The sequence below is a fragment of the Argiope bruennichi genome, chromosome 1 (assembly GCF_947563725.1).
Source record: "Argiope bruennichi chromosome 1, qqArgBrue1.1, whole genome shotgun sequence".
In the NCBI taxonomy this organism is placed as follows: domain Eukaryota; kingdom Metazoa; phylum Arthropoda; class Arachnida; order Araneae; family Araneidae; genus Argiope; species Argiope bruennichi.
In genome coordinates this window covers 33,136,453-33,163,390 of record NC_079151.1, presented here as the reverse complement: position 1 = coordinate 33,163,390, position 26,938 = coordinate 33,136,453, and the positions used below count along the sequence as shown (strand labels likewise).

General features: G+C 25.2%; 1 protein-coding gene across 5 annotated transcripts; it reads right to left on the bottom strand.

Annotated features, from left to right (window-relative positions):
- Window positions 1-235: 235 nt before the first annotated feature.
- On the bottom strand, window positions 236-26,882 carry LOC129970465 (F-box-like/WD repeat-containing protein TBL1XR1-A). 5 transcript variants are annotated; one of them, XM_056084462.1, is made up of 13 exons: window positions 26,584-26,882; window positions 21,358-21,450; window positions 19,601-19,736; window positions 16,611-16,755; window positions 15,508-15,571; window positions 14,487-14,584; window positions 13,023-13,080; window positions 7,161-7,282; window positions 4,487-4,561; window positions 3,570-3,697; window positions 3,308-3,473; window positions 1,408-1,509; window positions 236-818 (listed from the first exon to the last, which is right to left on the bottom strand). In XM_056084462.1, exons 3-13 carry the CDS (start codon window positions 19,720-19,722, stop codon window positions 756-758), a joined length of 1,143 nt encoding a protein of 380 aa, XP_055940437.1. In that variant the 5' UTR covers window positions 19,723-19,736; window positions 21,358-21,450; window positions 26,584-26,882; the 3' UTR covers window positions 236-755. The 5 variants fall into 5 exon arrangements, with proteins under 5 accessions (XP_055940437.1, XP_055940436.1, XP_055940439.1 ...); XM_056084461.1 differs by lacking the exon at window positions 26,584-26,882 and adding an exon at window positions 26,346-26,561; XM_056084464.1 differs by lacking the exon at window positions 26,584-26,882 and adding an exon at window positions 26,346-26,561 and having other exon boundaries at window positions 21,358-21,446.
- Window positions 26,883-26,938: the final 56 nt, after the last annotated feature.

The window sequence follows — 26,938 nt, the reverse complement described above, 5'->3', positions numbered from 1 at the left end:
TAAAAATTGGAAATTTATAATGTGCACTGCCTAGGGCCGCAAAGTATTTAATTCTGATTCTGAACATAGCCAACAGATTTATCACTGCAAACAACCATTTCAGGGCATTATTCATGGAACCAACTCAGTTCTAAGAGGCAGAAAATAATAACATTAGTGATCAAAAAATTTTATTTTTTTTCATTGTGAGAAACAATACAAATAAGGTAACAAAATTATGAAAACTGCATAAAGCATTTTTAATCAATGTTAATATGGCTAGAACCTTCAAATGAAAAAACTTAGCAAATATGGTTTATTAATGCTTCTTACACAAACAAATAATATAAAGAAAGTACTACAGTCATCAAAAGATTCAAACTCAAGATTTGATGAAATGATGACTTTAGTAAAAAATGGAGATCTTGATTGGAAAACAAGTGGAGATCAAAAGCTCCAGCAGATTTCTATCTAAACTATAAAATGAACATGTATTTAATTCTTATAGCTAATATCTATGAAATGACCACACAATTTAAATTGTTTTTGAAAACATTATGAACATTTATTTGTTTAAATTATGAGATGAACAGTATTAAACATAATTCAAATTCCACAATTAACTTTCTGTACATAAAATCAGCATTCACACATTTTTCTTAAACATATGCCACCAATCGTAAATTGAAATAAATAGGAATAAGATCAGATGGGCACTATAACTATTCTGGGAATGCTAATGAGTTCAATAAGATCTAAAGATGAGAGAAATAAAATTAGTTTCGTACACCAAAAATCCACTGATCTTGAGCCAGCCTTCGGAAGTCCAATACAAACACCTGGAAAAATAAAAAATATATCTTTAATATTAAAAGAAACATGAAAGAGAATACTTCAAGCCTTTAATTCTGATGAAAATTGATAATTTATATCAAATTTTTGATTGATTTTTTTTCAAAAAAAGAAAGTGATAATTTTTTATCAGACATTTAACACTGCGCTTTGTAATGTTCAGAAATACAGATATTGTGATGAATACAATTTTATTTTCATCACAAATAAAATTGTAACGAAAGTAAAAACTTATAAATAAATTTCAAAAACATAAGAAAATAGACCTGATGCAGTTTCCTACCAAACATTTAAATTTCTAATAATCTTATAAATGATTCATACACAATTTGAGAATGTTCGAAATGTATAACGATATTATAAAACTTAACACTTATAAATCACTTGGAAGGTATTTTTCAATTGTTTTACTATTCAGATGTGAATTCATAATAAAAAAAATAACAGGTATGATTGGTAAAAGATATATTCCAGATAAATCTGAAAAGTAAATTTAATATTTAAAAATTCAAAAATACACTTCCTTCTTTAGTATAATTATTTCAATATTTAATATTAAACATATAAAATACTTACACTTCCATCAGAAGTACTGGCACCAACTTTATCACCTCGAGAATTCCAACACATTTCAAATATTCCACCTGTAGTTTTGTACTTATAGAGCAAAGTACCAGTCTGAAGAAGAAAAAAAATGTGGAATGTATCATTCAATTTTATTACAAACATACAACCATTTAGAGCAGATGACATTTTCAAAATGTATTAATAAAGTTACCATCTAATTACAAACATATAACCATTTAGAAAAAAAGGCATTTTCAAAATGTATTAATAAAGTTAATATTTAATTACATGCAAAAATTCACGTAGCACTAATTGCAATTTTTAAAAATAAATTATGAAATTTATTCCAGTTTTAAAGAGGCACACAAAAATGCTGTCTAAATTAATATTTTAAATTTCATGAGTCATTTCATGTAATTGCATATAATGTCATTACATATAAAAATTATATTCTTATGGCAACTTTTTAGATGATAAACAGAAAATAGCACATTATTAAAAAAATTAATCAAATTAAAAACATTTTCATTACAAGCACCTCTAAATATACTTTTAATATTTTTCTCATGAAGTCAAAGATCGAACAAATTACGATAACACCATTAAAATAAACATTACAACGATACTAAAACCACTTAAAAATTAATTGACGCAATTTAACACTTAAACTAAATGAAAAAAAAAAATTGGAAATATATATATTACACATATAAGCATGCATACTATTTCATTTAAAAATAAAAACACAAATACCTTATAAAGCCATTATTATTAATCTGCAACACTATTAGGATATAGCTTTATAACAAAATAATTCAACTTAAAATAAACAATTCCAATTCTAAATTTTACACTAAATTATTGCAGCTAGTAAAAACCAATCAACAAAGCAATGACAATAATTAATTGTACTTGATGAAAAATTGCTTAAAAATCTGCTTAAAACTTCCCTTTTTTTATCCATTTGTATAGCTTTTATATCCTTCAGTATATATTATACCTTTCATTATAAAATTATTTTATAAAAGAAAAAAGTTAAAGATGCATGATAACATCAATTCTAATGAAAATGTAGAAAAGATGCACTAATATATATTACAATAAACTTTATTATTATTTTTAGCATATCCGTATCCTTAATTTTTATAAATGCAACATCTTAAAATTAAAAATTAATTTTTAGAAAAATAGTAAGTGAAGAAATAATAAACTAATAATTCTATAGGGAAATTGTATGAAATTATACAAATTTCATCAAACTTTTAGTCTCAGTCCTAGTTAAAACAAAGAAACATTGGTATATACTTCACCTTCATAATATCACATTTTTTACAAAACCAACTTTCTTTTAATCAGCTGTTCAATTTTCTTGTAATATCTAATTAGATAGAATCTTCTATTTCAGATCTAAGTTGATAAATTTGATTTACTTTAAAATCCACACAAGGATTTCACAAAACGTTTGTAATGAATTATAAGATCTGAGAATAACTTCATTTTAGCTTTTCAAGCATATAAATACATTAAATACATATGATGATATGACTTTTAAATTTAATTGGAAAACAAGCATATTCGCTCCTCAGTAAAAGAACTATTTTTTTAATAATATTACACAATTAAATTTGAGATGAAATTCATTAAAATTGCTTAAAAATAATGAGAAACAAAGAAAGATCTGTAAATGATCAAGTGATGACAATTTATGTAGAATCATTGTAAAATCACTGAACTAAGTTTTAAAAGAGATCTATAATTTAAAAGTGAAAAAAATTCAACAGGTGGTTTGATACTAAACTGTTAAAGAGAGGGCAATTGCAGTTTCCTGAAAGCAGAATAAGCTATGTCAATCAAGAAAATGAATGGAAATACTATGACTGTTATGAATTTAATTATTATCAATATTTACCTGTGTGGACCATATATAAATAAATTTATCAAAAGAACCACTCGCCAAATATTTGCCATCTGGGCTATATGCAACACTATAAACAGGTTCTGTATGCTTTGTCAATGTGTACAGGCATGCTCCTCTCTCTACTTCCCACAAGCGAACAGTTGAATCAAATGAAGCACTGCAGATTAAAAGAATAAAAACATTAAAAAGTTAAAAAATAAAGTTTATACAAGTAGTAAGCCCTGAAGTAATTTTACATAGTTTTAATTAATACCTGGCTAGGGTGAGATTCATATTTGGATTGTTAGTACCAGGTCCTGTAGGACTCCACTTTATTGAATAAATTTCCTGGTTGTGAGCTATTAGATCAAGCACACTTGTTTTTTGTTTCATATTCCAAATCTAGAAAAAAAGAATATTTTCATATATTTTTAAAAATATTTTTGTTTTATCAATTTTCATCAAATGCATAAAACATCTTTTAAGCCTATAATTAGCACTCCTGATGTTATATATATTTAAAATGATAATTTTTTTCCCCTCTATAGCATAAAAATGAAAATCTAAGCCCTCATGATTCAAAAATAGTTAAACAATTTTGTAGGGATTTTTTTTAATATTAAAAAAATAGTAATGAGTGAATTACAAAAATTATTTAAATGCAAAAGGTTTAACGCTAAGAGATATTTCTCAAATATACAGTAAATACAAGCTGTTCACATGAAAATAAGCAACTTTAAATTTAATCAAAATTAATTTAATATAATCTCCAAATCTACTCCAGACTACTATGGGCTATACAGCTGCTACATAAAATGTTTCATTTTTAATTATTAATGTACTTAATTGTTTATTGATTTGCTTAATTCTTTTCAAATAAATCAAAGATGAAACTAAAAATCATTATCACTTCAAATGCAATTAAAGCATCAGTCATAATTAAACTGTTACAAGTTTCAAATGCATACAAATAAGTTGTCGGGCAAATATTATATAAATGAAGTAATACAGCTCCATTCATGCAAATGATATATCATATTTATTTTTCACAGATAGAAAATAATTTTCTGAATGACTTACATTACTGATCTAGAAGATATGCACAGAAAAAAAGTCCAGAAAAATTATTTAGCTTAAAAACATATCTAGACAATTATTTATACAGTTGATGAATAATAGATAAAGTAGTACCTTCACTATTGCATCATCAGAGCATGATGCTAATATCGCACCTTGTGGATCCCATCTAACACAATTAACTTCATTCTAAAAAAAAAATTTAAGTTTTAAAATACTTGGTAAGCATCAAACAAAGTTTAAATACTAAAATAAACAATACAGACAATAAAAAAAGAACATCATTACTTAGTGCGCCAAATAACTTACCAGAACTCTTTCATGTAATGTAATGAAAAATGCACAAGTAACTTTAAATTTCAAACAAAATATGCAAAAAAACAAAGATGCATTTACAAACATAGATGCATTTTATAACATTAATAAAGGGGGGGGGGTATCTTTCAATACAAAGTTTACATCATATATTGATATAATGAAATTTTTATTAACCTTAGGTTACATTGAAGTTATTTTTAAAACAGTCAAGAAAAAAATTCATTTTAAAAAGTTGTAAGAAACATGAAAAAAATACAATAAAATATTAAAGGATATGCCTTACCAAATAATTAAATAAACCTACAAAGAAATATGAAAATTTTTAATAAAATTATAAACAGTGGCACAATTTTACACTTTCCATCATTCATCATAATATAAAAAAAAAAAAAATTTTTAATGTATCAGTTAATGCAAAACTCATCTCCCACTCCCAAAGAAAAAAAGAATTTTTTTTAAAGTTTTAACACAGACCAGCTACACTTCTTACGAAATAAATATGGGTACACCTTATATTAATTATTTAATCTGTCTATTAAATGAATTGCATGGACCAAAACAAAAAAATTAGATTATTTTTACATTCATGATAGCTCAAAGAAAGTTCATTTCAGTCAATAACAAAAATATTAAAGGTTTCTTTAAAACTGTTTGTTTATATAAATCAATTCATCAATTAATCATTTTTATATATATAAATCATACTCCAGCATAACTTTATATAACATCCTTTAGTGATTTATTCATTCATTTTAGAGTTATTCAATGTTAGCAATTCTGTTTACTTGATACAATTTACTTCATTATGCTAAATTTAAACTACAGAAGATATTTATATGATCATTAGATACATAATTTTAATACAATTTAATATCATTTTTAATAATTATGACTTTAAGACAAGATTCCTAAAATGAGAAATGAAGCAGTATTAATTATATTAAACTAAAGATTTAACAGGAGCTAAAACATGAATATTAATATAATTAGTAACAGATTAGACAGTTCTTGAGCTAAAATTTATCTGACCTTTTAAATGTTTGACTGACTTTCAACCACAGTCAACAGTGTTCATACAAAAGAGAAATCAAGTTTCTTATGATTGTTCCCATTCACTAAGAAAAATAACTTCTGAATATTATTTTGCAAAGATTATCACAAAATTTTCAGTTAAATTGTAATTCAGTTTAATTTTTGTACAAGTTATATTTTTATATATTAAATAAGCTTTAAAAACTTTCAAAAAATTTATACATTATTTACAAACTGTCTGTCTAAATCTATTATTGTGTATCAAATACTTTGAATCACCTTTCAGATTTTATTTAAAAAATGAAAAACGTATAATGGGAGAAATTGCTTGCTGAGAACATTCTATTGTACTAAAAATAAATTCTCAGACAAAACACTGTAATGGAATTATGCATGTGAAAACATCTTAATTAATATGCAAGTATCTACTTTATTCTTAATCTTACAAGAACTTTTTTTAATTCATGCATACTTTAATTAGTTACTTATATTCTGCAAAGATGCTATTTAAATTAGAGGCATGTAAGTATTTAAATGCTTGTAATTGTTAAATTCCAAGGCAAATCTTAATAAAACTGATATTTTAAAAAATAATATCAAACACTGTGCAAGTAAGCAATATTTTATAAAAAGCAGAAATAGTGTGAAAATATTTTTACTTTAGACTATATGTAAGTAAAAAAATTAACTAAGGCAGGAAATTCCATATTTGATTTATTCATATTTAAAAATTTCAACTGAAAATTCAATGTATAATACAAAATTGATATATTTCTATACACTGTCTCTCACCTTGCTTCACAATTATTAATCCAAGACCCTCTAGACATTTTCACCCTTTTCCCTGTGTTCTTTGCTTATGATTTTATTTAGAAGTGACATCAATTAATGTTCAAATGATCTATCCATATTTATTTTTAAATTTAGATTATAATTTCAATGATAAAGCTATTGCAATCATGCTTAAATCAAAAAATTACAGAGAAAAGCAATTCTAGTTTCCTTTCCAAAAATTATTTTACACAAGAACATAAAAACTTTTGCAAAAATAAACCAACTTTCTAATTAAATATATCCCCCCCAAAAAAAAATGGTATCTCTTTCACATTATTAACCATCACCATAACAGATAACTTTCATTGCTATGAAACTGGGGCACACTTTCTGAAGTATTAAGTTCCCGTTTTTCACATTCCATTAATTCATATTAGCTATTTTAATCAGTGACATGTTTTTATCGGAAGTATTAAAATTTATTACAAGTATATAAGATGAGAAAAAAATCCTTATCAAACTATTCAAAATTAAACTAAAGACACCAAAAAAAGCATGGCCCTTAGAAGTTTCAAAATATTAGACATAAAATAAACATAAATATCGTACCTCTTAAAAATTGTATAAATTTATACATATGAATCAATTTTTCAATTCAACTCACCGTATGACCAGTAAAAGTCCTTAATGGTTTATCCACACCCAACTTGCAAACATGAATATTGTGACTTGTTGAGCAAGAAGCAAACACGAAATTGGTTCGCCAATCAACATCCAGTACAGGAGCTATACAAAATTACATTTATAAATGAGAAAAGATCAATAAATACTTATTAACATTTACATATAAAAATATTTGGATATTATAAGTAAACAATGACAGAACTTTCTGTCAAAGAATCTTTCAATAAAAGAAATCTTGTACAGGAAACAAAATTTCTACAAGCAATTAAAAGGAATATCGTATTTTGAGAAGAGTTTAAATTATTAATTTTAACAAATAATACAAAATATTTAACATAACTAATTTTAAAACAAAAATAATTACTTATAATTAATAACAGATAAATTTTGATAATTTCAATTACTTATAGAAGCTGAATGTCATGAATACTACAAGTTAACATTCTAATCACTTGCGGAAAAAATTTGATGTTACATAACTAGTTAAAACCCTAAGGAAAGAAACAAATAAGCTAGAAATAACTTTTTTTTTTCTTTTTTAAAAATACTGTTGGAACTAAAAAGACTTCATATACAATCAGAATTTATAATTTCAAGCAAATGTACAATCATAAAGACTAAATATAGTATTTAGTAGGCTTTCTGAAACTTTCTGAAAATAATTTCACAAAAATGATCATGATCCTTATGTTTGCAATTTTTAAAAATTAAAAATTAAAATTTATTAAAAGTTCAAATTTTAATTATAACTGCAATTTTAGATTAGATATTTAAAAATAAAATAATCTAACACAAGAGATACACAACCTAATCAGTTAAATGATTGATAAAATGTACACCTAAAAATTATGGTACATAATCTTTCTTCAAATGTATTTATCATAAAGATCAAAATTCAATTTTGATAGGAAAAAATAAAAATCATGTAAAACGATTATTTCATTTTGTAAATAACTGTTCTGTAAATATTAAACGTGACTAGGATTCGGCGATGACCGAACTTCATCAGCCCTATTAACATGAGATATTACTATACTATATTTTACTATATATATTACTATATTTAGTACTATATATATAGTACTAAATTTTCACGTTGTTGTTCGATATTCTGAATGGCCAATATCGTGAATATATCTTAACAATTTTGTTGCAATTTGCTAATAGAGGTCGGAATATATCGCCCAATATATATTGCTATTATCCATATATTGCGATTACATTATTTATTTACTATCATTACAAATTATAAATAGCATTTTTCAACATACTGAATAATTAAAACACCACCAAATAAAAGGAACCTTCATTTTATATAAGAAAAATATTCATGCTATTTTTTCAATAAAAATAATTAGAAAATAATTATGCTAAAATCTCTGCAACGAAGTGCGTCAATATGTCAAAACAATGTCTGTATTTTGCAATTTATCATATTCCATTTTTTCAGTTATATAATAATTTTTAAAATCTTGTCTTCTTTAGTGACATTTACTAGTTTAGAAAATGTCACTTTTTTTCTTCTTTATTTAAAGAAAAAGGAAAGGAAACGGTATAATAAGACCTTTAACAGGTAAAATTAAGTAGTTTAATAAAACTTGAATAAGAAAACTAAAGTCTAATGTCTTGAAAAATTAATTCTATATATAAATAACAAATTTTAATTCTTATTTCAAAAATATTCCGGCAGATTATTTTAATTATTCACTGGAATTTCAACATTAGGTAGATTAGATAATTAAATTTAAATCAGCTGTCATGAAAATTACAATTTCAAAAATCAAAAAGAGATGAAAAAGAGTAGTTCTGAAATGAATAAAATATGAATAACAAATATTGTGGAGGGTAAGTTCATTTACAGGAAAATGATGCAATACATTAAAAATTTTAGAAAAGGTCTTAAAATTTTAGCTTTGTCAGGAAACAACATAGTCGAATAGAACAAAAATGTGCCATTATATATTATCATTAATGTAAACTCAAGCAAAATGCTAAGCTACTGAATATTAAAATATTAAATAGCTACTGAATATTTTCACTATTCTATCAACATTTTGGTGTTATAAAATTCGAAATGAAATAAAAAAAAATTCAAAATTAGAATAAAATATGAAAGATGAAATAAAAAAGGGTGATATAAAAGTCAGTTATAGATTGAAAAATTACTACTAAATAAGCATCTTAAAAACAAAAAATAATAACTTGAAGAAAAATTTCTTACTTCAATCAAATGAAGAATTTTTTCATGCAATTCAAAATACTATATATTTGAAAACATAAAAAAGGCACATGAATAAAAAGCAAATAAAGAAAAAAAAATTTTAACTGAGTGGAAATTTGAATAAAGCGCAACATATATTCTAATCACATAAACTGAAATAAATCAGAATAATAAATAAATCAGAATAATAAACATTTACCCATTAAAAATAATCTTTATCTTAAATACAAAATAAAATTTAATAAAAAAATAAATTATGAAAATTGAACGGTGCATTTTATTAAAAATAAAAAAAACTAGAAAAATTATATATTTTTAGAAATATAAAAGAAAACTACAGAAAAGCATGCGGGTTAAAAAAGAAAAAAAAACAACAACATACTTTCCAGTGATATACAAAGCAATGCCTTGAAATCCAGTAGTAAAACATTGCCAGGACAGATTCTCGACGGTCATGAAAATTCGATCATCATCGAAAGCTCGATTACTATCAAAAGTTTGATAATTATCAAAAGTTCAATCAGCATGGAAAACTTGATAATTATCATAAGTTCGATAAAGTCCGATCAGCACGGAGAAATCGATCGAGTTTGATGAGCATCAAAATTGACATAGCTATGAAATGAAGGTGAACCGTTCTACCATTAAAAATAATCTTTATTTTAAATATAAAATAATTTAATAAAAAAATATATAATAAAATTGGAAAGGAGCATTTTTTAAAGATATGAAAATAGAAAAATTATACTTTTTTTTTAAATATAAAAGGATATACAACAAAAAGCATGCAGATTAAAAAGCTAAAAAAAAAACAAAAAAACAAGCATACTTTTTACTGATATATAAAACAAAGCTTTGAAATCCCAGTCCTAAGATATTAACATGATTGATTCTTGATAGTCATGAAATTCAGGCATTATCGAAAGTTTGATAATTATTGGAAGTTCGATCAAGCACTCGAACTAGTTTTGAAAGGAGTTGAAAATTCTAAGAACCACTGATGGTCAGAGATTTAGCAGTAGTTGATATCCTTTCCATTGTCTATTCCTATGTTCCTTAATGTGGAGGAGAAAGGATTCCCATCCACTAAAAAGGCATTTACATAAAGTTTTCGTACAAATGTGTTGTTAGCATTTATGTAAAACTCCATGTTGAAACAAGTGCATATATGTGTAGATTTTATGGCTGACGATTAAGCTTTTATGTTGCAATTAAATCACGTTGAATCTAATACCAATATTCCAATCATGTTAACATTAATACAAATCTTCAATTTATTATTGTACTTCAATTATGTACTTCAATGCACTAACATTAATCAATGTATTATTGTAGGAAGATCTGCATGACTACAAAGACTATTGAATTTTTTATTCCAGATTGTATAAGATTGCATATATTAAATTTTTAACTCCAATGCGCTACTCAAAATTTCAATTTTGCACTTCTTTTATATTTACTTACAATTTGAACACAGAATTTGAAAGTTATCAGTAATACTTTGAATAAAAAAAATTTTCACCCTCCGTGGAGTGAGGACTTTTCAAATCTCAGCTATATTTAGTTATTAACAGTGTATTATCTTATAGTAAGATATAATAGTTGTATTCTTTTCTAAAAGAAATTATATTTTAATTTGAAGTTTATTAACTAATATTTATTTATTGGAATGAGGTCTCCATCCCCTTGGCTGCCTAAAGCAACAATTCAAAGTTTTTTTAATGCCAATTTTGATGGTAAAAATGTTCAAAAATTATTATAATGAACTAGTTTTCAGAGTTCCTAAAAATTATAAAAAATAATTTCAGAGGTAAAAAACACGTTCAGTAGAAAACAGTATTTTTATTTAAATAAAATTTTATAACAAATTTAGTTTTTTCTTTACATTGTATATATGTAAGTAAATTTATTACTTACATTAAAGTCATTAAGAATTTTATACTTATAAAAACTAACCTATAAAGAATTAAACAGAAAAAATACTTTGAAAATGAATGAAACATTAAAATACTTCATTAAGCATATCTGCTCTAAATTTCAAATTTAAATGCATTTACTTTTTAATGATAATAATAATTAATATCTTAATAAATTGTACCGTAATATCCTAATTAATTAACTGCATATGTTTAAAATCAAATAGATTTAGCATCTGTTACTGAACAGATACATTTGGAGTTATTTGTATGGAGGTGAAAATATGCACATTGGAGCAATGTTTTTTGTCCCTTGAAATTTCAATCAAAAATTGAGCAATTTTCTGGAGTTTTTTCATGATAACTTCCAAAAATATTGTACAAAAAAAAAATATTTTTACATCAATTTAATATTTCAAAAATTATCTTTCAATGACAAATTTTTTGCCATATAAATATTTTTTCTATAATCAATCAATTTTTTTTAATAAATTTTAAGCATTTTTTCCAACAAGTATTGTAAGAATTCCGATAAAATATTAAATGCATCACAAACGATAATATAAAAACAAAAAAAGAATTCTGGAACACCAAAGAAGATAAGAAGAACACCAAAATTATTGATAAAAGTTACTAGTAAATTTGCAGATATTTTTTCATTGTTGTTTTACATTACAAATTGTTATTTTGTCCTTAAATCATTTTTGGCAAAGAAGATGAAAGCAAACAATATATTATAGTTACTCTAAGAAGAATCTGAAGAATAAAAAAATTATATTTATATTTAAAATTTTATTAAAATGAAGAAAAATACCAAATTTTATATTGTTTTGGGTTAGAAAATAGTTCATACTGTCATAATTTTTTCCAATATGCTTTTCGAAGAAAAATAAAAGCTGAGAATTTATTTTAGTACTGGAAGCTTTATTCTTTTCTTATGTTTGTTGCAATTGACACATCATTTATCATAGCATCTGTAGCATTATATTTTTTACACATCTATGAAAATACATTCCATGTTTGAATAAAATTGATTACAACTGTGCCAAATAAACATATGCAATAAGAAAAGCATAACTTGTAGAAAGTGTAGCACAATTATGTACAGCTCATTAAGATCATTTATTAATATGGATTATATTTCTGGAATGATTAATGCAGATTATATTTGAAATTAAAATAAGCGAAACTATATCAAGTCGACATATTTTTATTCCATAACAAGCAACTCATGTTGCCATTTTTAAAAAGGAAAACTTTTGAAAACAAAAGATAATAATACACAGATATAGCTGCTACATAAGAAGGCATAAACTGTAGAAATTTCATCAAAGCTGTGATGTAAAGAAGTACACACTTCCAAAACTAAAACTTTTCTCAATAGCTAAAAATTAATGTAAATGCTTATGCTTTCTTTGTATATACATTTGTTTTGTGAACATGATTAAATTAAAATGATTTTAGACGAATTAATCTCGAAGAAAATGATGTTTCCAGGAATCAAGGAAAACATAATGTTCTTAGGTAATACAAAAGCAGCAAAATTGTTGCAAAAGCACATGCAAACAAAATGCTGATACTATATTTAATACAATTATCCTGTCACATTTTTTTTTTCAAATTACATATTTAATTTAATTATTTTCATGTATAATAATAAAGCTGTTGTATACAAGATTATGACACCAACAAGACTGTGTATTACCTTTGTGAAATCCAAATTTTTGGGCACACTGCCCAGTGGCTACTTCCCACATGATGACCTTTAAAAGAATCATATTTATTTTTAATTAAAAATTTTTTATTAGAACAAACACATAAAATGCAAATAGACATAATTTATAATAAATATGACTCAAATGGATTCAGATAATAAAGAAAAAAATACCTTATTGTATAGTTCTTTTCCTTCAAAATGCATTTTAAAATATACAAATTTTTAATGTAAACTAGAAAAAAACAGCATTTTCTGGCAGCATACAACAATTGCAAAGCATGCATAATTTGAGAGTTAAATGTAGTTCATTTACATGTGTACATTTCATCAAAATGTTTTGGCAAATTCAATTTTGATATAATAGTGGTGATACATATAAGAAATTCCTTATAATGTGACATTCCACAAAATTCTAGATTTAAGCAGCAAACAAGGTTAGTATCTACACACAGGCATAAATGAAATTCTTACACATTTATTGAAACTAATATACGATTTATTTATTTATTAATTCATGCATCTGAATTATATTCAACTCATTTCTGTAATTACATTGCATATGTATTATTAAAGAAATTAAAATCAGTTTTTCACCTTAATGAATCCTTACAATTTTTGAAATCTTCAACAGATATATTCTTCAATTATAACCCATAAGTAGTGCTCTAAAATTCTAAATCCATGCACTAAATTATTCATTCATAAAAGAATTACACAAAATTGATTTTGTTGGAATGGTTTTGGATATCTATTTTCTTCTTAATTTAGAAGTAGGATTCATCTATAAATCTTTTAAGTGCAGACTTGGAGTGATATAAATATGGAAATGAAAAGAAATTCCCTGTTATAAGCTATTTCATTTCCAAATTACTGAGAAAACTTATATTTTATTTATACTAGAGTACTTTTTCATAGCATTACATTATACGCAATATATCAGATCAAAACAAAATTGATAGAACTCAGTTGTAGATAATTTAAAATCTAATCATCTGAATTTGTCTATATTTAAAAATCTCACACACAAATATGGCACAAATTATTCAACATCATTGCAATCATATCATGGAATATGTTATCCTCCCAAGGAATTGGACCTATACACATTTTACATATGTTTTTTCTTCAATGAAAAATTATGCACTGCATTTCTGAACAGAAGATGAGGGTTAAAATAAGTTAGGAAAATGAATTCAAAATATATATACAGATCTAAACTATGAATCTATCCAATATAAGATATAAAAAAAAATTTAATACAATTTTTAAAAATATTTTCAGAAAACAAAAACTGATCTAGACAGAAAGTTTTTTTTAACCATCTACATGAAATCAAAAGAGCTTTAACAAAAGTTTAATATTTAACTGGTAATCAGTACTGGTAAACACCAATTAAATATTAAATATTTACATATAATGGCAACTCGAAAGAAACTAAAATTCAAAAATCACCTGATCCACACCAGCACTCAGAACATAATTTCCTTTTTTATTCCATTTTACAGCAAAAATTGGTCCTTTATGCTGTCCTAAAGTACGGACTAAACAGCCTGTCAATGAAAAAAAAATTAATTAAATGAAATGAAAGTAAATGAATAGGAAACAGCTGTGATCAAATTATAATTTAGAGATTTATATTTTACAAAAAGGAACACGCTTCTAACTATAATAGCTTTTACGCAGTAAATTTTTATATTCAGGAGATTTTATTTTCACTTTTAACAAGGAAAAAAAACAATGGAAATTAACAAAACTGACTTAATGTGAAGAACAACTGTAATATTAGCTAAAGTCATTAGAGCATGTATAATCTTAAATCATTTTAAAAATTTTAAATTACACACAGAATTTTATTCAGTGAACAAATTTCTATTAAACTAATCAGCCTCAATATAAATAATTTATACAGAATTATAGACTTAAAAAAATCATTATTCTTATTATAATCTTGATATTAAACTGAAAACATTTTATTATCAAAAACATTCTATTATCAAAACTATGTTACTAGAGATTGAATTGTTTTCAAGGGATGATGAACTAATTTTTATTTTAAAAGAAAATAAGTCAAAATATTTTTTAAAGTCTATTTGATTATTTTTAGCACATTTACTTTTTAAAAAATTAAGTTTATTTCAAGAATAATACCAGAATGATAATAATAACTTTAAATATTTAAGAAAACTCAGGAAATTCAAATAAAAATGACAAATTAAAGTTTATTTGATTTAAAGCGAAATGATACTTTTATTAAAATGCCACATGAAAAAAAAGTAATAAAAACACTTTAACTTTTATGAACAAATAAAAACGTAAGTTCACATGAAAAGAAAGACTTCAACAATATCAGAAATATAAAATGTTTATCAAATTATGTTTCAGAACATTCCATGTATTTCGAGAGAAAATGAAAGAAATTAATCATTACACTGATATTTAAACAATATTAAGATGTAAAATAAAGAAGTCGTACCATCTGTTGTCCATATTCTTGCTAAACCATCATAGGATCCAACTACAAGTAGGGTTCCATCAGACTATTTAAAAAGAACAGAAAAAGTTATTTATTTCTATCATTACACAATTTTAGAAAGAAAGAAAAAGGAGCCAAACCAATAATAGCTAATATTAAAATAGATTTTGGAAAACTTGACTAAGCCTGATGACTTAAGTCATCAGGCTTAGCATACTGGTTGTTTTTGCAATAATACCATATTTATTATTCAATAAATATAATAAAAGAAAATTTCAATGAAAAATATAATACAACCATCTATTTAATCATTAATAATATTTCAAAAGTTATAATTGAACAATAAAAAAAAATTGCTTTTTTTTTTTTTTTACAAAGGTTGATGTATATCTGTTTCTTTTAATCTGAATACAACCAATGATTACAGAGCAAGCTATATTTGTTTTAGAAGTAAGGATTCAGTTAGTCGTGTCACCCATTAGAATGAGTGATGCAATTGTTATTAAGCTGCTTTCTTTGCATCTGTTTTGTATCTTAGGTTGGCAACTCAGAAAGTGATGCGAAACAATATAATTCAGAGAACAAGATTGAAAAATTGATGGAAACTTAATGGCATTCCCAATTTTTTTTTAAAGTATCATAAAACTATTTTACTACAAAAATATATCTCATAATAGAAAGAAATAGTATTATAATGTGGAAAAAACAACAATCTTAACACACAAAAAAACGAAATACTTAGATGGCAACTTAGATAAAATGCCACCCTCCTATGTGCAGTTGCATGAAAGAAACTCAACAATACCGAATGATAAAAAAAGTTAATACAAACAAAAAAATTTAAAAAATTAGAAAGAGCTTGTAATGGTATTATTAACACTCAAAGTTAAGCAACAATATACTTATTTAAATATAAGAAGAATTTTTTTTTTTTTTTAATCTTAGTTTTTCAGGAAATTTCCCTTTTATAATTACTATTATATATTCTGGATAAAAATATTTTTTTTCCAAAATGTCATCAACTTTGGTTACTAGTGCATTATTCTATGAATATTACATAAAATGAATTATAAATAAAACTAGTTAATACGAATTATACTTACATTCCAATCCAATGATGTAATATCATTACCGCTTAGAGATTTAGAGTCCGCTATTGGAAAGTAGTGTTTGAGAATCAACTGGTTCACATTATTTGCAATTGCATCCTCATTCATGTTCCATATTCTTACAGTTGAATCACCAGAACTATGAAAAAAAGTTTTGAAAATTATTCTTGATGACAATATATTAATGCCTATCTAAATACATATATGAAAAAGAACAAATAAACATTTGCTAATTTCAAATATGCTAATGTTGCTGCTTATAAAGAACATAATAAACAAAACAGAAGAGCAATTCTGAATTATGTAAAATAAAAACTCAGTTTACTTGGAATCTTCTTTCATCTTGGGCAAAAGAGCATGGTTCTAAATGTGATATGGAATAAGACTCTTAAAGAACCAAGGGAAAACAAAAAATGAGCTAATGCAAGATTACTCTTAAAAAATTCTATGTATATTCTATAAAAATTTAAAGTTGACATCTATTTGATACAAAATCTTGAAATTAAAGTGATGATAAGCATCTTAATTCAATCACTTTAATCATTATAAATGATTTTTTCATATCTTCTGTTTCTCAATAAAAGCTCAAATGCTGTTTGGGAGATGTAAATGACTAATAAATATTTCAGATGAAATTCTGGGTTTCATTTATATCAAATTTTTTAATGCTATTTTACAGTAGATTTAATTGTAAACTATTATTGCCAGTTCCTCTTTTAACCCTTTCCAGCACAGGTCATTAAAATTTTTAAAATATAAGAAAAACACAATCACTGTGATTAATATATTGTATACACATGGATTTTGCAGTTAAAAATTGTTTTAACATAACTCCTTCAACGGGGTTAGATGGTCGTGTCCTCAAATGAGGACACTGACCATCTAAAGAAATCTATGTGCACGAAAATGTTTCGTAATAATAGTGTACATTCCTTACAAAAATAGAAGTAATTATGATTATTTTAGATTTATAAACGCTTTTAACCATAGTTCTAATTAATTTAAAACATTTAAAATATTAAAATTACAAAATATAGAATATTTAATACAAAAATTTCGCAGTCTAAGAATATAAATAATTAAAAATTAAAAACTATTACAATTTAATAAAAATTATAATAAATTACAATTTAATTCAACTAAGAATAAAAATAATCTAATTAAAATGCTAAAAATAAATATTTACAATTAAATTTAAAGTGGAAAATATCAAATTAAAAATAAATTATTATTTAGCATGAAATGAAATTATTCTCAAAGCATGTCGGAATGCTTTTTGGTGAGACATATAATGGGACATGTTCTGCACATTTTTCATGTTTTGTGCAAATTTTTTTTAATATTGCATAGTGAATATCTTAAAGGAGCACACTTAATGGGCATGTTGAATATTTTTTTTTTGTCTTTTCTTCTATAATTTTTACATGCCGATTGCAATAATAACAATTATGAAAAAAAATTTTAATAAAAAATTGAGACTATGTAAAAGTAAATATTTAGCAAAAAAAATGACAAAAAATAAAGCAGAACAACCTACAATAAAAGATAAATCTGAAATGTGAAATGTCTGGCTTCGGGAGAAAAACATGGGTTCCTTTCTCCCAAATCCCAAGATAAATAAACAACTACCACCACCACCTCTGAACACAGAGAGAGCATCACATCATTCTCTGCAAAATATAAAATTACACCTTTCATATGAATAGAGGTGGTGGTACAGAAGAGAGGCGAATGAAGAAACAGATGTTCTAGACGGACGGTGTCCCCAAATGAGGACACCTGTGGATCACTTATTTTGGTTTGTTCTTAAATTAAATTGAAGATAAAACAAAATTATGGTTTAAAATCTAATCGATATTGTAGTTAAATGGGCAATTTTGAAGATTAAACAAAATTATGATTTATAACCTTGTGGATATTGTAGGAAGATGGGCGATTGATTGATAAAATTTCAATTTTTAAGAATTCATAAAAGTTCCCAAATCTGATGCAAAATTCAAGGTATTTTTAACAAGAAATTAATGCCACAAAAAAAACTAAACTTGCTTGTGTTGCCATCTATTTTTCTAAAAAGACATTAAATGCTATTTTTCCAGCAATTTTGGGGTTCTAAAGCCAATGGTTTTTTTAATAGAAAATTTTAAAATAGGTGTCCTTTTTTACAACCACCACCCTTGAAAGGGTTAAAATGTTTAAATTAATGGATGTTTCAATAATTAAGATTTCTTTTAGAAAAATCTAAAAATTTCTGTCAACAAGCCAGCAATAATTAAAATCATGCACTGATGCTACAACATTTTTATTTAAAAAATATTCAAATACCAAATTTTGCACACTTACAAAAACCATTGACCAATAATAACTCCAAATTATAAAAATTCATTAAAATACTCTTGAATTTAAGTTAATTTAAAGACTGTCAGAAAAGATTAATTTACATTAAATATATACCAAGTGAGAAGTATAATATATTAAGAATTAGCAATTCAAAAATATTTGATATTTTTCTAATCAAGGAATTATTATTAGTTCTTGAAATACATTCAAAATCATTTATGCATTATACATTTATACATTAATATGAGTCTCACTTTCCATTTAATGTTTTAATAAGTTGTTTACAAGTTACTAAGAGAAACTAGTCTCATCATAATAGATAATTTCAACAAAACTATCAGAAGTAATTAGATTTTTTGAATATATTAGAATCTTCAGAACGTTCCTCATGACTACTTCAATTTATATTTTTCCAAAAAATGTCAAAATTACATAATCATTTCAATTCCATTTTATGGAATTAAAATTTTAATTCTGGTAATAAAACAGATAAAAAATACAAACTATGTAATATTTATAATCAAATTAAATAGAAATAATAATTTTTTTAAATAAAAAGTTTCTTGACCTTGCCACAGATTTTGCAAAATTCCACAAGATTATAATTCACAAGTTAAAAAAAAAGTTAGAAAAGACAGCATTTTTACCCAGATGCAAGCAAATCAGAAACAGGATTCCAAGCACAAACATAAGCATCTGATTCATGACCCCTTAAGATTGAAGTCGCAAAACTAGGAATTTCAAAGCCTTCCATGCCATCAACATCCATATTATTATAATTAGCTGAAATTGAAAAACATATGTAGCAAAAAATCATACCCATAAATTTAAGAGAATTTGATTTCCTATTAATCATATCAGGAAATCTCAGAAAATTATTCATTGAAGGAGGCAAATTTAAAAATTTCATCAAGTCAATATTTTTACAGTATACTATTCATATTGTTTTTACTTTAGTATAGAAAACAATATACATAAAGAATACCCTATTAGCATGAAATACCCAATAACATTGTTATATCCTCACAATACTGTTTGACATTCAAAATAATGAAGAACATCATGGCGAAATCAATAAATATCTTTTGCTAATAGGGTATGTTGCCCATCATTTAGCATTAAAAATGTAATAATAGATAAGAGATTTCTATATTTGCATGTATGTGTAAGTATTTTTCTAGATGCAATGTACCACTGAAAAAATATTAATTTTTATTTGTCCTCATTTCCATCTGAATTGGATGTTTTAGAGCTTGCTGTTGACATAATAAAATAACTTCTGACATAACACAATTGATCCAAAAACATGGATTCTATCATTGTTTCTAAACCATCCTAGCTGATATTTATACATATTTTTCGAAAACTAAGTAAGATTTTAAAAAAATAAATTGATAAAAATTAAAAGAGTGGGGTTTTTTTTTTTGCAATAATAAAAAACAGATATTAATACAGCATTAAGAAATATAAATATGAAAGTAGATAGTTCAAGGAATTAAACTATTTTTATAAGAAAGCAGTTTTAATAATCCTTATGCATAACATTTTAATGTAGAAATAATAAAGTTTAAAAATTCCAACATGTCTTCAATCAAAACATAATTTATGAACAATATCACGATTATGCATTTAAAAAAAAACTCAAACAAAAAAAAAAAGCCTATAACCTGTATAAGTGATTGATTAAACTTGTATAATACATATTAAAATTCTGATATTAATTATAAAATAAATAATGACAATTTCCTGCAAGTAATATATCTACAATGTATAACAAATCAATTCAGGAATGCTTTTAAATTGAATTTTTCATTTCAAATTAAGAAAAATAATAAATGTTAAGTAAAGATAAATTAGATAGTAAATTTAATACTCAAACATAGCTCCCTTTTTCAATATTTATATGATTTAATTATAAGCTGATTAAGAAAAAAAATTGTTGAAAGAAAGAAATTGTTGAAATGCAAAGCTAAATCGACCAATTATTAAAAAAAGAAACTCAGAAAGTTAAATCCGAAATCCCTTACTGCAGGTGCAGAGATTTAAATAGAAGCAGAAACCCAACAATATGGATGAAATTTATTTTTTAAAACTTGAAACTTATATATGAATATTACATTACTAAAATGGAAATTATTTCATGTCACTTATGGTTTTAAATGATAAAAAGTAACTTATACTGTTCCAATATTAAATTTGATATAAAAAAGTAAAAATCTTTTGCTATGCAACTACTTTAAAATTCAAAGGAATTCCTTTTAGATAACAGCATCTATTAAATGCATTCATACAAATTAATTTAAAACTAGCACTACAATAATTATGTAATAAATACAAGAAGATGATTAACTTTAATAGCTGTACTTAGCATATATTTAGTAATTTATAATTAACCTGACCTCACCTATCCTTCTTTCAGCTTCAAAATTGCAGTCCTTTATGAATGACAGATAAAAGTGCAGCTTCAGGAACTAAAGCTCCATTGATGTTTGCCTAGCTAATGTGAATTATAAATATAGTTCAAATATATATGGCTGACTGAGAAAAACATTCATAGGAAAAAGAAAATAATCAAAATTTTAAAAAGATTAAAAAATTCAACAAATAAATGCATGAAAATTCATTTCTATTATAGAATTTATAACCAAATATTTAAAATAGATTTATAAATATTCTTTCACATATTAGTATTATCTCTATTAATAAAGAATGTGGGTGCCCATTAGCAATGTGCATACCAGAAGGTTATTTTTTTTTTAATTTTAAAATTTAAGTGAAATTATGGAATCTTTCCCATAACTTCAAAAATATTGCAGAAAAATTATTTTTCCATCATTATAAAATTCAAACTGTTTTTTTAATGAATAGCAATCTAGTTGTCCTAGCAGTCTCCATCCCCCCCCCAAAAAAAAATTGGGGAGAGGCAATTTTCTAAAAATATTTTCACCCTGATTTTAAATTATACTTCTCATTATTTCAATGAAATTAAAACTCTATTTTTGTTCCATTCAGTATTTAATTATGTGATTTTCATGCATTGCTGAAAACTAAGGCAGAAAGATTTTGTTAACTATCAGTTCAATTTACATGTGGAATAATAAAATAAAGTTATAGTATTACTAAATATGCTATTAAAAAAACAGCATGCTGATCATAATTTCTTATTCTTAATACTTACTCATCACAATTCAATGCTTATAAATAATTTATTGATTGGAACATGAACATCAAGTAGTGAGCAAGAGACTTAATTATAATTTTATACAACCAACAATAATGATGTACCAGCTGGTCACCAAAAAATGCTATAATAGTAGCCAAAATTACAGAAACCTTTTGGAAAAAGCACATTTTTGAGATTTGATGGCTCATTACAGCAATTATATAAAAAGAAATGCCATAAAGTTCTAACTCAATTTCAAAATAATCTAACCAGAATTTAATAAAATAATTTTAATAATGCATATTTGTATTGCAAGAGCAGTTATGAAAAACAAAAAAAAAGGAACATGGAAATAATAACATATATCAAAATTTTAGCTTATGGTAATTAATACTTAATCGGAGATAACCTTTAATATCAGTTTCATTCTTGCCTTGCCATTCAATGCAATACCTTATTCATTACACCCCTTATTTTTGACACCCTTATTTTCTCAGCTGTTATAATGTGATACCATTATTGAATTATTGCTTCACTTATCAGCTTTGATGACCAGCTGGCTAGCCAAAAATATTGGTTATATTTATTTCAATTAAGTCATTTAGATAAAACTTTATGTCTATGATTCTCTTGCATATGTTCTGTTCACTAATAAATGAACTTTTCTAAGGGACATTTCCATGACAGAATAGCATTATTATAACCAGTTTATCAATCTTTTAAATTTAGCATAACAGTCACTTTTTTATTCATCCTGTAAGCTACAAAGATATTATACAAAATCCTTCTTTAGTTTTCAACAATAGAAAATCATGCTATCAAATATTTGATGAAACATTGAAAATGATTTTGGTTTCATTCACCACAGTGAAAATATTATAATCAAATATATTTAAATATGTGTTTAAGAGTTACTTAAATCTAAATTAAAGAATTTTTCATAGCAACTAAATTGGCATTGCTTTGAAGCACATATTTGCATGCTCTAAAGTATACCTGGGACAAATTTGGTCTGGCCTATGAGTGCCAACACGCACTCATCTATGTTAAAAGTATAAATTTAATTGGGTTTTATTAATAGGTTGCTTCTGTATGATAAGTTTCTTTAGTCTGTTCAATAAACTTTTGATGGGTTAAGATCAGGATCATTCCACAGTGAAACATAATTGTCTTCAAACTTGTTTTTACATACAGTGACAACATAACAAGAAGCTGAATCCTGATGAAATATAAATACTTCAATATCTAGGGAAAGTCCAGAAGGCAGCAGTTTAGAAAACACAATCACATTTCAACAGAATCACAAATTCCACACATGAATTTTGCTATCATACAACCCAGACCATAATACTATCCAAGTGCTTAACAGTAAGTATAAGGGGTACTTACGTATTAACACGACCGCAGCTACAGTTTTGGTGGTTTTTGCTCTAATGCGCCAATAAAGAGCCATCCTGTTACATATTAACGCCCCCACAACTACAGATTTGGCGGTTTTTGCGCTAATGCGCCAATAAAGAACTTAATCTGCAGCTGCGGTGGCACTGAATTTTGAAAATGTTAAATTTTGAAAGTGATTGGTGGCACTTAAAAACCTCCAAAACAGTAGCTGCGGTGGCGTTAATACGTAAGTACCATGCAAGGTAATTGCGAAGGAAATTCTCTTTTCTTTAATGCCATTTTTACCAAATAGTAAGATTTCGGTCTGATTATTCCAAATCATATGTTATTGCATCATATTTTTGCTTTGTTTAATCTTTTCGATATCTGTTTTGTATTTAAAAATGATATTTTGCATTAAATTCTGGCATTTAGACCAGATTCTTGTCATTTGAATCGAATAGTCCTCACACTCAACATCATATTGCATTATGTCCTTTCATTTTGTATATTCTCAAATGTCTTTTTTGTAAGATGCAGACGAAATCTTTTAAATAATCTATCATTACTTGGTGAGGTACTGGTTTTCCTGTTTGTAACAATTTAGTTTTCTAGTGGTGTTTTCTTATACTTCTGCAAAAATTCAAAAGTACTGATTTATCTTTTATTAGATTTCAACCAATTTTCTAATTAATTTAAAAATAACTAAAGCCTTATTTTTGCAATAGTAAATTTTTACATCATTTTTTGGCTAACCACTCAACTTTCCGTGCAATTTCATTTAATCTTCACCTTTTGACAACTCACAAATTAGAACTTCATCACAAAAAGCATGAAAAGCAAGATGCCATTTTAATCACTTTCTAAAATCTTGTACTAATTATCTATATTTATATGAAGAAAAACTATGTCTTATCAATTTAAGCAAAGTGTGCTTCTTTGCATTGACTATTAACTATAAATTTTAAAAATAACTACAGAACATAATTTAGTATACTACATTCCTGATTATATTTCTTAAAAAAGATGCATAGCTATAGCGTATTACTGCAAATAATATTGCTATAATGAACAATCAAATCTTCAAAATGAATTCTTGCAATTTGGGCCACTATTGTAATTACTAAAATTGACAAAGATTTAAAAAGAATATACAATAGCTAATACATTATTTTTTAACTTTGTGTTTATTTAGTAAAATCAACAAGAACTAAAACTAGTGCAGAATCTTAAATCATGAAAATAAATAAAACTTATGACAGAATTACAAGAGGAGGAAGGAGAAAGTAATATAAAATAATTTCAAAAACCTTTTAAATAGTGATGTGACACAAAGGAATGCCAAAACATTTAAACTCCTTTTATTGTTCTCATTAACTAAAATAAGCTAATGCACAGTACTTCAGAATGCAATTTTAATATGTGCTTAGGTTTTAATTATATAATTTAAATCCAATCAAATTTGAAAAAAATTATTAAAGATATGAACTATTCAGTAAAAGTTTTATGAAAAAATTTATCTAGCAAAAATTATGGAAACATAAAGTTGTAATTTAGGAATATTATAAACCCTATACTTTCTTTAATTAAAAAAAAAAATTTGTATTATTTTAAGTTTGACCTTAAATACAACTAAACTTGGCAATAGGAATTATTTTGTTTGTATTAACATTCGCTCATATAAAAAGTTTTATCAAAAACAGTTTTTAGTGAAAATTTTGCTAACATATGGTTATAACTTAGAGGTGCTATGAAGCCCTATAATTTTTTAATTGTAAAAAATTTGGCATTATATTGTTAGTTGGACCTTAAACATAGCTAAGTTTAGCTGTTGTAGTCATTCTTACTTTTTATTAACATTTATTCATAAAATTTCTTCATGGGAGTTATTTTTATAATTCAACAAGTTTGCATTAAAATTTTTATTTCAGACTTCAAATTGCACAAAAAAACTATGCAAAATAAATTGAAAAATGCTATTCAATTCAGTATTTAACTAAGCATCAATTTATTTTAATCTAATACCTTTAAGGTTTGTAAAATTAAGATTTTTAAATAAACTTAAATTTTTTTGTATGCAATGAAATTTTAAAAATTTTAAGAATAAGTCATCCATAAAACTACAAAAATACCAATATAAACATGAACTATTTACTTCTACTTTGAATATGAAAAACAGAAACAGCCAATTCAGCCACTAAAACATTGATCTGATTGCATATTGATACATTATACATGTCAAGAATACATGATTTAATCATGAAACTGAATTTTTTTGCTTTTTACCCCCTTTTTTAAATGCAGACGATCAATAAAATTCATAAAACTAGGGATCTGAAACTATACTTTTTTGAATTGACATTAACATATTTACAATTAAAATTAGAAATATCTGGTAAGATTTTTTTTTGGTCGTTTGTTTATTTCTGTAGTACAAGATGTATCATTTTCACTACCTAATTAATTTGAAGGTCACCATTTATCTCTAGGAATCATACAGATACTGGGAAACCGTTTCTTTATTTAGTGCAAATTGCAATCTATCTGATCCAATATATTAATTAAGAATCTCATGTTGGTATATATTTGTTTCACGATAATATTTAACACTTCTTCCTTGGCATTCAATGGAAACTCTCTTAATTTTACACAGTATATTGAAGGTAGAATTTTTGAAGATTTACTTTCATATTAGGAAGATATACAAAACGCACTTTCGCTTTCACCCCTGGCATTCAAACCAGTGGGAGCAATTTATCCAGATCTTTCTCATATACTCACGAATTAAGATCTTATCCCCGTCCACATATACATATAAAACTGGAAAATTTGAATAAGGATATGAATACCTTACATGGATGAAACTGGTGAACAATAGCTGTGAAATATAGATCTTCTGCGTAAATCTAATAGTAGATTTATGGCGCGCATATGTCGTTTTATCGATCGATTGAAACCAAAATTTAACATGTAATCACAGTTGTAGTAGCAAGACCGCATTTCGAATGTTCATTGATTTAACCCAGTGCGTTTTTAATTTATTGCGTTTACATGACTGTGAATGTCAGACCAACTGACGGATAATACCTTAACGGGTTTGGCTCAGAATAAGATATGATTCTATGCTTCAGGTGTTACAACTATGGGCAATCTATCCAACTTCTAACGTTTTGTACTTATCGTATTCAAATGCATTTGGACAGGCAACATCCTTGAATGCATTTCGTTCCACATTTGACGGTAATCTACAAATTTTGCTTATAGACCAACACTAAATTTCATTCTTAAAGCTCCAAGCGTTTCTAAGGTATCGTGTTCGCAGATAATTAAAGATATTCCAAATATTTGTTTTTTCGGACTCGGAGGAAATCTGAAATGTGGATTTCATCAAAATCTTGAGTCATCAAATCTTTCATCAGTAATTTATGTTTGTATAATATAT

Bases quoted from the DNA above. Each gene is read 5' to 3' on its own strand.
- LOC129970465 (XM_056084462.1), bottom strand. From the start codon at position 19,722: ATGGATGTTGATGGCATGGAAGGCTTTGAAATTCCTAGTTTTGCGACT. The intron at 14,585-15,507 runs GTACGACTTCTT...TTTCATTGACAG, and splicing joins AAGAATATGGACAACAGATG to GCTGTTTAGTCCGTACTTTA. The intron at 3,698-4,486 runs GTACTACTTTAT...CTTTTTTTCTAG, and splicing joins CTGATGATGCAATAGTGAAG to ATTTGGAATATGAAACAAAA.